The 16,713-nt window shown below is 33.3% G+C and overlaps 2 protein-coding genes across 2 annotated transcripts; one reads left to right on the forward strand and one right to left on the reverse strand.

Annotated features, from left to right (window-relative positions):
• Nucleotides 1-3,970: 3,970 nt before the first annotated feature.
• On the forward strand, nt 3,971-5,197 carry LOC125220035. The gene is made up of 3 exons (XM_048122149.1): nt 3,971-4,131; nt 4,228-4,554; nt 4,864-5,197. The coding sequence occupies exons 1-3, from the start codon at nt 4,062-4,064 to the stop codon at nt 5,022-5,024; spliced, it is 558 nt and encodes a 185-aa protein (XP_047978106.1). The 5' UTR covers nt 3,971-4,061; the 3' UTR covers nt 5,025-5,197.
• A 1,456-nt stretch (nt 5,198-6,653) lies between these two features.
• LOC125219468 (laccase-7) lies at nt 6,654-9,520 on the reverse strand. Its single transcript, XM_048121447.1, has 6 exons — nt 9,389-9,520; nt 8,988-9,139; nt 8,518-8,762; nt 8,313-8,441; nt 7,184-8,131; nt 6,654-6,991 (listed from the first exon to the last, which is right to left on the reverse strand). Exons 1-6 carry the CDS (start codon nt 9,485-9,487, stop codon nt 6,861-6,863), a joined length of 1,704 nt encoding a protein of 567 aa, XP_047977404.1. The 5' UTR covers nt 9,488-9,520; the 3' UTR covers nt 6,654-6,860.
• Nucleotides 9,521-16,713: the final 7,193 nt, after the last annotated feature.

Below are 16,713 nucleotides of genomic sequence, written 5' to 3' on the forward strand. Positions count from 1 at the left end.
GTCGGCCCGAGCAGTTCCCAACGCCGCCGCAAGGAAGGAAGAAGGCGACAGCCACCGCCACCCGCCGTCGCGCTCCCACTCCGGATCCCGCTCCCTTTGTGCCACCTCAACCCCCCACCAACTCGTTGTGGACCCTCTTGGCTCAACTCAATATGGCCGATAGGTCTCGGATGACTTCCGATAAACTTGATTCATATGTTGCAATGATATGGGGTCTCCGAAGAACATTTGGGATAGATGACTAGTCGTCCACATGAGTATTTTTTTGCCTTTAATTATGTACAGTAATTTTTAATTTGTAGAATTTTAATTATGTATTTTTTTTACTTTTCTAGGATTTTAATTATCTATTTTTATTTTTTAGGATTTTAATTATGTAATTTTTATTTTTTTAGGATTTAATTATGTATTTTTAGTGTATTTTTATATTGTAGAAATGTTTTTAGTAATTGAAGTATTTAAATTAAATAATGGAATGGTGGGACCCTTGAGCTTGTCCTTGCGGAAGAGCATGGATGTGGGTAGGCCTGTCAAATCGGGTACCCGCGGATATCCGATCCGAAAATTCCGGGTACCCGATCCCGAATTTCTCAAATTCTAATACCCGATACCCGATCCGAAAATTACTTCGGGTACCCAAATACCCGACTCGGGTATCCAGTCCCGAAAAATCAGGTATCCAGTCCCAATTTTGGATTTTTATTTTTTATTTTATTATTATTTTTAATTATTTTTTAAAGAAAACTAACTACAAACTTTTAGAAATACAACTTGTAGTTCGAATTTTGATACAAATTTGAAGTAGTTCGAAGTTAAGAGGAAAAAAAACTACTAAAATTTAATTATTAATTTTTAAAATAATAGAATGAATAAATAATTTATTAAATTTTAAAATAAAATTAGTAAATCGGGTAATTCGGGTAATTTGGGTATACCCGATCGGGTATCGGGTAACCCGATATCCAATAATCCAAAAATCTTATACCTGATACCCGAAAAATCGGATATCGGATATCCAATTACTTGATATTTCGGGTTTGGATATCGGGTGTCCAATACTCAATATCTATTTTGACACTCCTAGACGTGGGTGTTGTGCTCTTGCCTAAGAGCATGGAGTAAAAAATGAATTAAAGTGGGTCCGAGCTCACATCCGTGCTCTTGCTAAAGAGCATGAATGTGGATGCTCTTATCACAACCATCTAATCCAAAGATCTAACGCTGTAATTTGTGTTATATTTTATACTCCGTACTAAGAAGATGTAACAATCCTAATACATACTAGTATTGAAAGACAAATTTTAAAGATGAAAGGTGTGAAAATTAGTTTTGAATGAGGGTAAGATAGATTTTTTTGAGTGTAAGCAAAATTATGGATTGAATGTAAAATTTATAGATGAGTGTAGAAGGTATACAATACAAAATGAAAAAATAGAAAAAAATTGGCTATAAATCTACTGGGTAACCGATATATTTTGAATAATGAGATCAAATTGGAATTAAAATATTATAAAAACGGAAAACAAGGAAGTCCACTCGCATGCTTAAGAGTGTTCTTCATGACGGCATTTCATTGGTCGAGGACGATAGCACATGGAAGGATGAAATTAAAAACGTGAAGGAGATCGTATGAATTAAAATTCTCATATAAACTAAAACGATCTAAAAATAATGTTGTTATTATAAACCAAATCGATAAGTAAACTTAATTGTTCTCTTAAAATACATCCGTATTTGATTATTTGATTATACATTACCATTTAACTGTTTTCTTAATAAGAAACACTATATATATAGGCTTGAAGAGTTGAAGTTCTCACTATATTCGATCCACACAAACCATTATTCACTCTCTCAGGTTTAAAACATATTGACCCAAAATTTATAGAAATTTACAGTTTGATACGTAGTCTAATAATTTAATCAAGCCTCGTGTTCGAATTAGATATTTCGATTTGAAAATACATTAAATAAGATGGTAATTAAATGGAATTTGAACCAACTTTTCATTTTACTTATTTATTATTCATAGTCCGAATTTTCCTATTTTTATAACGACATCACTGTTTACATCTTGCCATGGCAATAATAAAGCTATACCACGTAGTCGGTCAACGCTTAGTGGGAACATTGGGATGACTAATTTTGCATGTAAATGTTGACAATTGACTCTCTACTTCTAGACTCGATTTGCCAATTTTTCGGCAGATTGAGCTACACGAAACTTCGTAACTTAATCGATTTTCCCCTCGGTTTATTATTATTTAATTAAATTCTATTAGAATAAACCCTATATATGTTGACGTAAAATAATTACTACTACATGTTACGAAGCCACGTTGCCAAATGACTATTTTTATATTTTCTTTTTGAGATTTCTACTTATTGTCACATTTTTAGCTATGTGAATCGAAATATATATATGATTTCTAATTCAAATGTTATGAATTTAAATTTCAATTGAATTAGATTGAACTCGGATGTACCCATAAATATGTGGATACTCATATTCAGCTATTCAATAAACCTAGATTACTAATTTCGTACTCCAGAATGAGGTCCATGTTTTTTTGTTAATTTTGTTACTATTATTATATTATTAGTATTATTATTTGTACAAAGGGGCTTAAGTATATTAAGGACAAAATCCTTAACCCAAACATGAATCCAAAAGCAAAAGATGTTATCTCTCATACAAATATATATTTTGTCAATACGCATAATGATTATGTAATTACTGATTCCATGACATAGTTAGTTATTTTTAGGAATACGGCCTAACTCAAATAGTGAAGTTTAGTTATCCATACATTTTCTTTGCGAAAGGTCTTCAATTTTGAATGCATACAGAAAATTTTCAATCTTATGTGGTAGTGTATTGTTAAGAGTCTTCCTCTCAACGTAGGTCGGAACTGAGAAGAGAGATTGAGAGGTCGGAACTGAGAAGAGAGAAGTCCTGGGAGGCGGAATCCCGTTGACCGCTTAGGGTTGAGAAATAGAGAGAAAAAAGAGAAGGAAGTAGGCGTAATTCTTGTCTGCTTTATTGATGAATTCAACGCCTATTTATATTCTAAGGACCCTAGGGTTGGTTCGACTTTACGGCCCGGGAAAGAACCAACAAAGAAAACCCGGAACGGAGCTTATAAATTGCTCGACCCAATTGTTCATGAAATAATAATAAAAAATAACAGAAGCAAAATAAAATAAAACATAAGTCTATCAAAAAGAATAAAACGATTCTATAAATCTCCACGCTCTATTTGGAGACGAAGTCGCCAAATCGAACGGGTGGTCTTGTCCTCCTCCTCGGCTTCCCTTGCTCCACCGTTTCACAGTTCGGCTCCTCCGACCCCTCTTCCTCCTGCTCCGTAAGCTGGACCTCCTCCTGTACCGACGTCGCACCTGTATAATGTATTTTCCACCTTATATATTAATGTAGTGATCTTGTATGCAATATTTGATATTATAGAATTGTCCTCCTTTATTCTACATTAATATTTTTTTTATTTTATTTTATACATTTAATCTCTTAAAAATTATTATTGATTTTATTTATTTAATACTCATAGTATAAAAATCAAATCAATATTTATTTTTTTGACTAGAATATATTGTCCAAAACAAAAATGAAAAGTCTAAAATTGTATGTGAGACCACGTCAATATGGAAACTAAGAACCTTCCATTTGTCGGACACTTCAAACCGTGCAGGCATCCCAACACGCTTTCTCATGGCATCAATTCAATTGGCAGCCAAATTCTTACTATTTTCAATTAAATTAAGGAACTAAACATAAATTAGTTTAATTCTCGAAGAAAATTCCACGAGACAAAGCAATGAAATAGAAAGACGTAATTAGTTTAAACGCGTGGGGTCAACCAAATTCCCAATTGTGAATCGTAGAGAAATTTCGTGTAATTTAATCTAATAAATCTCTCTGTCGCTTTTCACACACTCTCTCATAGGCATCGCCTTATATAAAGAGGATCCGAATCAAAGCATCCCAGCAAACAAACCAAAATAAAGCCAATAAGAAGGAAAACATCCATCCAAAGAAAAGAATGGCGTGTGCAACGAAAATCTCATTGATTATCTTCTTCGCTTCATCTCTCCTTATCCAAGGAATATTAGGTAATTTGCCGATCAAATTCAATAAGATCGAAATCGGATGGATCTATTATTAATTATTAATTATTAATTAATTAAATGTATTGGATTTTGAATCAGGTGAGCTGATCTGCGAGAATTTGCCGACGAATTTGTGCGCATTCGCGATTGCGACGTCGGGGAAGAGGTGCGTGTTGGAGAACTACCGGAACGAGGAGGGGAGTGTGGAGTACACGTGTAAGACGTCGGAGGTGGTGGTGGAGAGAATGTCCGGATACATCGAGACTGATCAGTGCGTCAAGGCATGCGGCGTCGACCGTGGATTCGTCGGAATCTCGTCGGATGCCTTCCTTGCGCCTGACTTCACCGCCAGCCTCTGCTCCCCATCTTGTTACCAGAATTGCCCTAACATTGTCGACCTCTATTTCAACCTCGCTGCCGGTGAAGGTATTTTTCCGCTCCAATTAATCAATTCACTATTTTTTTTTCCTTTTTCTTTAAAAATAAAATAAAAATTATTGCATGAACATGAAGGTGTGTATTCTGGGCAGGGGGGGAATAATTTTAAGCTTAGTATTTATAATTAAAAATGCTACTATAATTTAGTTTTCTACTATTATTGAGAAAAGCATGTTTATTTTGCTTTAGTGAACGTAAGTGAAGTGACTATTGTGAGTTATAAACTTTTTGTGATTGAATAAGGTACATATTAATTGGAGAGAAATTATAACTTATGTGTCATAATTTATTGTGCAGGAGTATTTTTGCCAGCTCTTTGCGAGAAGCAGAAGACGAATCCCCATCGGGCGATGTTGGAGATCTTGAGCAACGGTGGTGCTGTAGGTGGCGCGGCCCCTGGTCCGATGGCTGCAGATTACGTGGTCGATGCTCCTGCTCCTGCCCCAGGATATTTCTAAATTATACGTCCAATATTATGATTCTTTGAATTATTATTGTATAGAGTGAGAGAAGCTGGAAACGATTCTGTTCATTGTTTTGCTTCGGATTTGTGATCCGAATTTTCGTGTATCGTTTTGTTTCAAACTTTCAGTCTATAATATTTGAATAAATGTTGTGTTCTTTCGTCGTATTACCCCTCTCGACTTCATTAATCTTTTTTTACATTTGTTCGAATTTGTAATCATTTGTTTTTGTGGTCAGAATGTAGGATTCGATTAAAGATTATAATTAAAATATGTTAAATGTTTGTTTATTATATTTATATATTATTCACACCGCTAGGTATAATTTTCCAAAATTTGAATTTTATAACAAATAAAAGAGTTGTAAAAATAAATATCATAAGAAAGATTATATACTTACATTTCCATTAAAATTTCTACAATTCTAATATTTGAATCTCAACTTCATTTTCATTTTACATATTTAATGCCAATCCACAAGATATTATAAGCAAATAATATTTGAAACGTTTGAAGTGTTGTCTCACTTCCTCCAAAGTTCTTTGTTCGACCATCCATAGATTCGTTGCTCTTCCTTGTTCAGATCTAGTAAGTTTTTTCGTATCTTGGAACTAGTTTGTTTGGTGCCCATAATTAATTCATACCGATGAAACACCATATGTAGACATTTAGGTAATGTCTTCTTGCTCACTCCAACTATTTGTAGTGTTTAAATTAGAATTCATATTGGTATTGCTGCTTATCTTGAAATGAGTTTCGGGATATGTGTGAAACAAGCTATGATATCCGCTAGAAGCAAATTGGAAACTTATCAAAATTGGGAAAATAATTTTTGGAATGATTGAAATTTTGGGAATTCGAGGTTATGTTATTTTCATAATACATGGTATATTAATACTCTCCCCGTCTCATTCAACATGTTCATCTTTCTTTTTTAGTTTGTCTCAATATTCAAGATGTTCACTTTCTATATTCAGAAATAAATTCCTCCCCTTATCTCTTCTCATTAAAATATTCAACTACCTCTCTACTTATTTCACCTAACAATTCCTCCTAAAATCACATGCCACTTAAACATATGGAAATCTTGAGTGGGACGAGGGATTACTAATTTAATACTCCCTCCGTCCACGAAAATTCATCCCGATTTGACCGGACACGGGTTTTAAGAAATGTAATGGAAAGTGTTGAAAAAGTTAGTGGATTGTGGGTCCTACTTTTAAAGTATTAGTTTTATAATAAAATGTGAGTAGGAATGAGTTAGTGGAATATGGGGTCCACTACCAAAAATGGTAAAAGTGAAATGAGACAAATTTTTGGGGACGGACGGAAATGGAAAACTGGACAAATTTTTGTGGACGGAGGGAGTAAGAAATTACAGAATAGAAGAAGGATGATATGTAGAAGAAAATGGATTTTGTTTGCGTAAAGCTATAGCAAATTTGTTCATTATTTTTGGAGAAAAAAAAAATTTGATATCATTTTCATTATTTTTTAATAGAATATTTCAATATTAAAGTAAATATTTATTGATTAATGAAGATGTAATAAATGACATAACCTTATTGTTGTCAATAAAAATTGCCGATAAACCTGATCTTAGGAAGTGGCAAATGGAGCTTGAATATAAAAATTACTATATAATATCGAGTACATTATTATTTTACATTCCAAATAGATTCCCAAAAGCAAAACCAATAAAAACAAAAAAATAAATCAAGCAAGTAATGTATAACAGATAATGACAAAACGGAAGGGAAAAAAAGATTATGAAATGATACAAAAATGAATGATATTCCCCCTAAAGATTATACATGTCCTCCAACACAATCAACACTTGGGAAAATCCGGCGGCGGCGGAGGTAGTGTTGTTGCCGGCGTAGGCCCATTTTCCACCACGAAAGCTGTTGCCAGACCCCATGGCAAGTGCACATCCAAGTGACAATGCATCAACCAAACACCTATTAAGAAAAAAGTATAATTAATCCACATAATATCATTCTCAATTTTAATTACTTTGGAGTGAAGAACTCTGTAAAAATGAAAGGTTTTTTCTTTTTTCAGTTAGGTTAATAAAAATGAAACATCTCCTAAAATAGACTCTTTTCTCTATGTTATTTTATTCTCTCTTTATTCACTCACAAAACGTTTACCTGGATTATTGGCGCGGAACCTAATGACGGCCCATCCCCCAACTGGAACGCCGATGGTGTTCCGTTCTTGTGGATTCACGAAATTGAACTTTCTACTATCAATTGATGGGTTATAATTGCCGAAACCTTGCGCCAAAACGTAGAAATTGAATCCGTGCAAATGTATGGGGTGATTTTCGATTCCGATCAACGCCGTGTTCTGCAACACCACCTCCACCGTTGAATTGAACTTGAGCTTCTTCACCTTGGTGGACTTGGTGGTGTTGAGCAGCGCCCGGTTGAAGCTGTTGCTGGAATTCGTGTAGTCGAATTGCAGCGGCGGATTATCAGGAAAGTCGGCGGTGTAAATACCGCCGACGTCTCTGAAGAAAGCCTCCAGCATGGACAGCCTCGTCGGGAACTGGAACGATGCGTTGTTCATGCTGGCCGCAAACTTGAGGCCGAATGGGCCCTGGCAGGTGGGAAGGTCGCAGGCCGACAGGCCCAGCCCAATTGTGATAAACATGCGCTCGTCAACTTCACGGGGAACGGGGGCCCAAAACCGGCTCGAGACTAACGCCGTTATGTTGGTTGAGAATCTGTGGGCCGTGGGCGTGTCGTTGAAGGCTGGAAGGAGGGGCATGATCGGCGTGGACGGCGTCGTTTCGCTGTAGGCGATGATCCCCGTGGTTGTGGTGTTGGGGAATGGGACGCCGGCGACGCTGTGGTAGGCGGACGCCGCCATATAGTATCTCGCAGGGGTTTGATCGGCTGTGAGGAGGACATCGGTGGTCTGCCCCGGCCCCACCAGAACCACGTCCGTGGCATAGGGGTTCGTGTAGGCGGCGTCCGTTGCTACTACAGTGAGGTTGTGATTTGCTATTTTGAAAAATAGTTGGTTGTTGAGTGCAGCGTTGATTATGCGCAGGAGATATGTCTTTCCATGTACCACTTTCAATCGAAATGTATCTGCCACAAATAAAATAAAGGTCGTATTCATCGATTGTAGGATATACATTATTTTTATTGGTAAATGAACAGAAATTTAAAGGTCGCGTCACGCCAGACTTGAGCCTAAGTCTTTGATTTCAGATTAACCACTCTACCAATAGGCTAACACACGCTTAAATTACAGACTATATTAATGTACCGTTTGATGAACACGGATATAGCTTTCCGGGATGGCCGTTAATAGTATAAGCATCAGATAAATTAGGCGAAGCACCCGTAGCTAAGGCTTGGTTCTCTACATCAATAACGTTAGCATTCCACCATTCCCCTACAAATAATTAATAATAATTATATAAAGATTTTGGTAATGAGAAACTAGTGTTTGAGTTTGAAGTTCTACTTACCAAGGACAATAGGTATTTCTCTATGTGGCTTCGGAAATGGGAATGAGTGGCCGGATCTCGGTCGGATTATCAAGGCTCCATACACTGTGGCACGGAGCCATCCCACGTGTGCATGCCACCAAAGAGTTCCCTCTTGGCCCGATACGTTAAATCTGTACGTGTAGCTTAGACCCGGTCGGATCGGACATTGGGTAGCGAACTCCGGCCCATCAGCCCACCCGCTAAGATATTGAAAAATTCCGTGCCTGCATATTTTTTGCACTTTTAAATAGTGTCTTTATAAGTATTATGAAAGAAATTTTGAGATAATCAAATTTATAGTCGGAGCAAAATAATATTCAACGACTAGACTAAGTCGTAGATGTGACAACAAGGGTTGCAATTCTTTCTAAAATTCATGCCTATTATCTCTCTCTAATGCATATGGAAAAAAATATGAAAATTAAGTTTTGTAGTTTTGCAAGACCTACCAATGAATGCTTAGGTTATAGGGCGATTTATTAAACACGTGAACGACTAAAGTATCTCCCTCGTGTACTCGAAGAGTTGGCCCTGGAAGACTACCATTTACTGCTGTTATAACTTGATTTCTGCATAATTTGTTCACCGTAAGATTTTTCACCTGCAATTCACCCAAATAAAGGCATTAACAAAAAAATCAAAAATAATTTCATTAGTAGACGACACGAATTTAATAGAATTTTAAATGTGAGCAATAAATTGAGTACGTCTTATTTTTATATTTTTAGTAATGTGATTAATTACCTATATATATGGTATATGGCATGCATATGCTGAATTACTGTACTAGTTAACTAAAGTAGTAGACTTGAAAAAAAATGAAATTGGAGCAATAGAAAAAAAGAATTACGTGAAATGTGTGTTCCACAATAGCAGCGGAAGCAAAAGACGAAGCACAAATGCAAAGAGTCAAAACCCAAGCCGAAAACACCAAAGCGCGGTGGTCCATTGCTACCAAATATTCACTTCTTAAACTCAAAGTTTGAAAGATTTCTGCATAAATGAACAACACAAGTCTCTTATTTATACAACATGCTAATCAGCTAGTACTATTATATTTGTTTTTTTCATTTTCTATGACCTTTCTTTACATATGGCGTGAGTATATAATTCTCTAGGTAGCTCAAAACTATGAACATCTAATTTAAAAATTGAAGGACAATATTTTCGCAGGTTTGCGTGAGCAAATAATCTGAAATTTTCATTGGCAATAATAATTGAAAACTAGGTGTTAGGGGAAACTTCGTTACCTAACCGTTTTGAGTTGGCCATCAAAGAAGTTGTATGTAATAAAATAGTAGTATATGTTGTTATCTCTTTCAAAAAGTCATCCATTGGCTGTTTCTCAATAAAATCTCAGTGTTTATCTCTCAATTCCATGTTTTTGACTGTTTCTTTTGTTTTTCTCATTTTATTAATTCAAAATGTCGCTTTTAGACAGAGTTATATTACCATATTCTATCACTTACTCCATTATTTATATGTTTGCATTGACAAATGTGGGCAAGAAACAATATTAATACCCAACCAAGAATGAGCATTGGTTTGATTTCATCATATATATATGTATAATATAATGTGTTTATGTAGATTGAAGAGTCATTGAGCATTGAGGTACAGTAGGTGGTTAATTTTTTAATTATAATAAGATAGTTTTTACACCCAACCTTTTTCAAGTCATGTGCATATTAAATTCAAAGGCATAACCTTTTTTAATTAAAACAACAATTTGGGAATATTGTAAATAAAAATTAAAAATGATGTGAGGTTTTAAAATTCGTGTGAACATTTATGAAATTAAATAGACACTCTTTTGTTTCTACTAATTAACCCAACTACAAATACGACCAACAAAGATTAATTGGTTTGTCGAATAGTGAAGGTTAATTAATAAGTACACTCTATTATAGTACTAATGCAGGTCACTTGACACTATAATATATCAATTGTCAATAATCATTATATATGTGTCTCTGAATAATTAGCAAACTAAATTAAGTGTTAAATTAATTATTTTCTATTAAGCTTCTATAATTTGTAGTGTATAGATATCAGTATTAATTTACGTAAACGACACGTGAAAGGTCATTATTAGTCTGGTATACTAATTTATTTGCAGATAATCCTGTTGTAAAGTTGAATTAATTTTCTATAAATATATATGTCAAACAAAAAATAAAATGCCCTCCAAGTTTTAGTTTACTTGACAATCACTTTCGTCTTCGACAACCACACCTTGAAATCTAAAGTATATGGGTGAGTTAATTAGATGAGCCTGTTACATTTATTTCAAACTGTATGCATCATTTTTTTCATGTCAAAATACACTCAAATAACTTTAAAAAGACAGTCTACTTTATCATAAATAATTGTTTAATTATTTGATTCCTAAGTACCAATTAAATTAGGTTTATCGTTGGAATATTATGTGTGTTGAACTATTTTTATTTTTTGAAGTTGAAGGAAGTTGGATTACTGTTGGAGATGTAGTAAGCAGACCACCCAACAAATCCTTCGTCACTTATAGCTTCCCTTCATATTCACCACAACCACTCAAACTAATCCAATTTTTATACTCACAAACATAGGGAGAAAGCTTTAAGCAAATAATATAAGGAAAACATTACTTTTAAATCTTTCGAGGGAGTTGAAGACATTTTTCTAATGTCAGTTCGAAATTTATAACGTGCTATTATTAGTGCAGAAATGTGAAAAATAATAGAGACTACTATTGATGTTTTTAATTTTGAAAATATGTGAAATATTGTTCAATTCTAATGTAAAAGTGCGATATAGAAGGTCTGAGCTGGAAGGTTTGTTGGGTCAAATTTTCCAAGATAGCTTTATAAATTGATAGATGTGAACTTAATCAAGGGGTTCAACTTCCTAACTGTATGACAATGATAGTTATAACCTATGATTAGATTGCTTGTGGTTGGTTTAGTCCATAACTATCTTTGAATTATCTAAATCCATTTTTTCAATAACTTTCTTTTGCGTTAAGCTATATGTCAATGTTGATATAATACACTATTTAGCAATTTAGCAGTCAGATTTATTTAGTCGTAAATTTTTTTTAAAAAAATTGCACATCTCCTCTGTCTATTTTTCTTGGAAATTATAATTAATTTGATCAAAAACAAATTAATTGCATACGCCTTTTTAATCTCGTTGATAATTTGTAGGCACCTAAGTGAAATAACTGTCTAAGATTTAAAACTATGTCATACCCAAAATCAATAATCAAATCCTGATCTTAGGTTAAGAATGAATGCATCTCTACCAGTACACCTCATCCTAGGTTGTATATGACTTTCTTTAACTCGCAACACTTATGTGAAATTTAATTACACAAGTATAATCGTTGCATATAAATATATATGTTGCGCTTTATCTTTTTGGCTACAAGCCTATTACATTTAGCAACATGAAAAATTTAAGGTAGATTGATTTGGGCATAATTAAAAATATTTGGTGTTGATAAACTATAGTAAATATTATTCAAAAGAAAATAGTATTCTCACGAGAAAAGAAGTTTCTTTATGAATTTAATAAAAAATTTGGGGGCTGTGGAGTTTGTTAAAAGTTTGGTTAACGTTGAATATAGTGCTATTGGTGGTCACTCTTGCTTGTTATATTAGGACTCTGCACTAATCTACCATCAATTTTCTGTGTGTTTTTATTTCTTGTTGCCTGTTATTTATATATATCATTATACAGTCTTTTCAAAGCTTCAGCAACATATAAAATGTGAGGACACAGAGGAGTAGTAAAATGGAAGAGGACTAATAATCCAGCTGGTTATACTAATGTAACTGCCCGTACACTGATATATTTACCTTTTCACTTTTTTCTTGTCTAATGACACGTCACATGTGTTGGTATGAACCGCAGATTTTTGTATTTTCTATTGTATTTAAAGGATAGAGTTTAAAGTTTTAGTTTGTTATGTTAGATTAATCCAGGAGTATTTATTAATCTCCTAGGTGAACCTGATTTATTATACTTGAATTGCGTGTATATAAAATAAATTTATATTTAGAATAATAAAAATTATCTTGTCAATTAATAAAAGATTAACTATCTATAATAATAAAAGATTAACCTGAAAATAGAAGTAATGTGCTGATAATCATTTAATAAAACACATAATTACTTTAAAGCTTCTCAGGAAGTACTCCCTCTATTCCCATATAGTTGAGGTGAAACTTTTTGGCACAGTGTTTAAGAAATGAATATTGAGTGTGTTAAATAAATAGATAAAAAAAGAAAGAAAAAAGAATAGAGAGAATAAAATAAAAGTGAATAAAGTAGAGAGAATAAAGTAAGAGAGAGAAAAATAAGAAAAAAATAAAAATTATTCTATATATGAAAGTGACTCAATTATAAGAGAATTTCTTGAAATGGAAAATGACTCAATTATAAAAGAATGGAGAGTCGTATAATATTTTTGTAGCAATATCCTCTTTATCTTTCCTCGCACTTCGCATGGAATATTTGACAGTCCAATCATTCTTTGACTGCACTTTGTATTAAAAATTGATCCTATCGATTTAATAAGCAACAATCTGGTGTAGAATTGTCTTCATCACCTCTCTTTCTCTCCTTTTCATTTTATTTTTCTTGTCGTGTTAGTCACAAGTGAAACATTTAAAAGTTTATTCGATTTCACTTTTTCCCTTTATGTTTTGAGTAGCGAATCAATTTAGAAGAATAACATCGTTTTATTTTATTTAGAAGAATAACATCGTTTGACTGCACCAAAACTGTAAGGAATAATTTATAAACCTAGAACAAGAGGATCTTAAATGTTTAAATTCTTTTTATCCAAAGACTGAAAATCTTTTAACACGATCGGAGTTTCGCATAACACTTTAACATCGCAATCGTTATTAACTTAAAATCTTTCTCTACTACCATCTTTAATTTAAATAGTTGGCAAGATATGATCAGTTAACAACTATTTTAAATTGATAACTGACAACTATATCAACAATCTAAATTATGGATGTCAACACGAAGTTGACATACGTATATCTTGACATCCATAACATAGGTAACTTGACATAGTTGTCAATTATCAATTTAAGATAATTGTCAAACTAACAGAAACATTATAGTTAACTTCTTTAAACATAGAAATTTTTTTTGGACAATGCAGTCGAGTGTTTAACGGGCTGCCCAAAGGACATACGTTCTAAATTTCTATGTTATTCATATATAAAAACTGATTAAATCAAATAATAATATAAATTTCCCACACGTATATGATATATTTAATGCACCATATCTATGTTTTATCATCATTCAAGATTCACATGCATCTCTATTTCATTACCCAACGCGGTATAGGCACAACACACCAAAATGGCCATACAATAATCTTATTAGGTGTTTCCATCATAGTAGTGATTTAATATCTATTGAATCAGTCAAACTTACATTAAAACTATATAAATTTGCAATAGGAAGAAAGCATATGAATACTGATCGATATCCCAGAAATTTCACTTGCTATTACTATGACAACTCAATTAAAATTTACTACTCCACTCATTGATTTGGAGACTGTTCAAATCAAACCATTTAAGTTAGTGACAAAATGCCCCTCATGAGATGACTTAAGAGTAGGGATGTCAATCGGGCCAACCCTATTCGGGTTGCGGGTCAATCAGGTGCGGGCTAATCGGATTGTGATTTTTTCGGGTTATAAAAATTCAACCCTAATCCTAAAAGCTCGGGTTTCGGGCTAGCCCAACGGGTTAATCGGGTTGCTACCGATTAAATTAACATGCGATCAATCCAATAAATAATGGTGCAAATTAGTTATATTTATAAAATGTATAAAAGATTTAATTATGATAAATTTGAGATATATGCTTAAACTCAAACATAAACATACTAATATTTGAGATTTATGCAAAATAAAACATAAACATCAAGAAATTTTAAAGCATGTTTTAGAAATTTAAATATATTTTTTAGTGAATTTGAAGTTTCTAATTTATTTATCTATTATTATGTTAATAAAAATTTAATATATAATTTATGTATTTAATATATAAAATTAAAAGTTATTTTTTTAGTAATCTATATTATAAAATAATCACTGAAGTGTCGAATTAGAGTCAAACAAATAGAACGATATAAATTTTATCGGGTTTCCGGGCCAGCCCATCGGGTTTTCGAGTCCGACCCTAACAGATTGCGGGTTAATCAGATGCGGGCTAATCGGGTTGTAATTTTATCGAGCTAGAAATTTTCAGCCTTAACCCTATAAATTTGGTGTGCTATTCGAGCTGGCCCATAGGTTGCGGGCTACATTAACGTCCCTAATTAGGAGATGAATATCGAATTCGTGACTAGAGCTGGTTATTTTAACATTTAAAAGAAGAAGAACATATATATAATAAGTATCATATATAAATGACTAATACCATTGGTTCACACTTGTTTTCAAGATTTAATAATTTCAAATTCAGTCAAGATGACATATGTCACGAAAGAATTTAGGATTTGGCCTCTAAGGTTCTTAAGGGACAGAGGGGAGAAAGCAATGCATGAAACAACATTAAAAGGTGTTTATGATGAATAATTAGTCATAATTATAGCCTAATGAAAATCACAAGCAAGCATCATTCCCACCTGGAAAAAAGGCAAAGATTTCACTCCAGCATTGTTTTAACTTAATAGTAATTCTTTTGTATACTATACACTAACACAAACCCTCTTTTTTCTCACGCAAATTCACAATTATACCCTCTTTCCGTCAAATTTTGCTATTGTAAACTAATTTCTTAAAAAATACTAGTAAATACTATGCATATGTTGTTGTTTGCTATAGTTTGATTGCATCATATTTACACCTACCAATATAATACTTCCTCCATCCGGCATTAGGAGTTCCGGTTGAGTTGGGTGCGGGTTTTAAGAAATGTTTGAATGTGTAATAATTGGAGTGAGTGATAATGGAATGTGTGATCCATTTACACTATTATTTGCTTTATTCTATGGATGCGTTTTTACTTGTGCTTTTTAGTGTTTTATTTTATACTAATATTTTTATTTCACTTTTATGGAAATGTCTAATCGGGATTCCTAATGCCAGACGGATGAAAGTGGTCAACCGGGACTCCTAATGCCGGACGAAGGGAGTAGTATTATTTGAAACTGAATATTAATTTTTTTTTTCAAATCTTATAGTACTTCCCCGGTTCCATAGTAGTGAAAACATTTCTTCTCGGTACGGAAATTAAGAAAAAAAGTGTACAATGTACTTCCTCCGTCCCTTAAAATTTGGCACCATTTGACCCGGCACGGATTTTAAGGAATGTAATAGAAGATGGGTTGAAAAAGTTAATGCCATGCGGGTCCTACTTTTATTTATTAGTTTTAAAATAAAATGTGAGTAGAAATGAGTTAGTGGAATGTAGGGTCCAACTACCAAAAATGGTAAAAGTGAAAGGTGACAAATTTTTAGGGACGAACAAAAAAGGAAATAGATGACAAATTTTTAGGGACAGAGGAAGTATTAAATAAAAAGATAGTACTACATGAATAGAGGAAAAAATAGAGATAATAAAGTAAGATAGAGGAAAAATTAAGAGTGAGAAAATGTGTTACTCCATTTTTACTAAAAAAATAAAATGACTCTACTACTATGAAATGTCAAAATGGAAAAATAATTCTTTTTTTAGTGGTTAAATGAACATAAATTTAAAGGCCGCGCTACGGAGTACTCGAACTTGAGACCTTTGGCCTCAGACATTATTAATTCTTTTTTTTTATAGCATTATTAATAGAACATAAACTTAAAGGTTGCGCCACAAAGGATTCGAACCCGAGACCTTTTGGCCTTAGGCATTATTAATTTTACTTCTATGAAAAGGAGGGAGTATTAATTAGGAGACTCTAAAATGTAGCAATAGGTAACATTTTTGTGACATTTGTGTGTGATAATAGTTAGTAGGCACGCGCATTATATTATTGCTACTGTGAAATTAATGAATCGTAAAAAGAGTAGTAATGCAGATAGAGATAGCGTATTAAAGTGAAGATTAAGATGCATAAAAATTCCTCGATTTCAAAATCAAGAAACAAACTTTGAACATAGAATCCCTCCATTTCGATGTAAATTCATGTTATTAACTTATTTTCCTTATGAAATAAAGATCA

This window comes from Salvia hispanica, chromosome 4, assembly GCF_023119035.1.
Source record: "Salvia hispanica cultivar TCC Black 2014 chromosome 4, UniMelb_Shisp_WGS_1.0, whole genome shotgun sequence".
NCBI classification, from domain to species: domain Eukaryota; kingdom Viridiplantae; phylum Streptophyta; class Magnoliopsida; order Lamiales; family Lamiaceae; genus Salvia; species Salvia hispanica.

Bases quoted from the DNA above. Each gene is read 5' to 3' on its own strand.
- LOC125220035 (XM_048122149.1), top strand. From the start codon at position 4,062: ATGGCGTGTGCAACGAAAATCTCATTGATTATCTTCTTCGCTTCATCT. The intron at 4,132-4,227 runs GTAATTTGCCGA...ATTTTGAATCAG, and splicing joins CCTTATCCAAGGAATATTAG to GTGAGCTGATCTGCGAGAAT. The intron at 4,555-4,863 runs GTATTTTTCCGC...TTTATTGTGCAG, and splicing joins CAACCTCGCTGCCGGTGAAG to GAGTATTTTTGCCAGCTCTT.
- LOC125219468 (XM_048121447.1), bottom strand. From the start codon at position 9,487: ATGGACCACCGCGCTTTGGTGTTTTCGGCTTGGGTTTTGACTCTTTGC. The intron at 8,442-8,517 runs GTAAGTAGAACT...AATTATTTGTAG, and splicing joins AGAAATACCTATTGTCCTTG to GGGAATGGTGGAATGCTAAC. The intron at 8,132-8,312 runs GTACATTAATAT...TATTTGTGGCAG, and splicing joins ATATCCGTGTTCATCAAACG to ATACATTTCGATTGAAAGTG.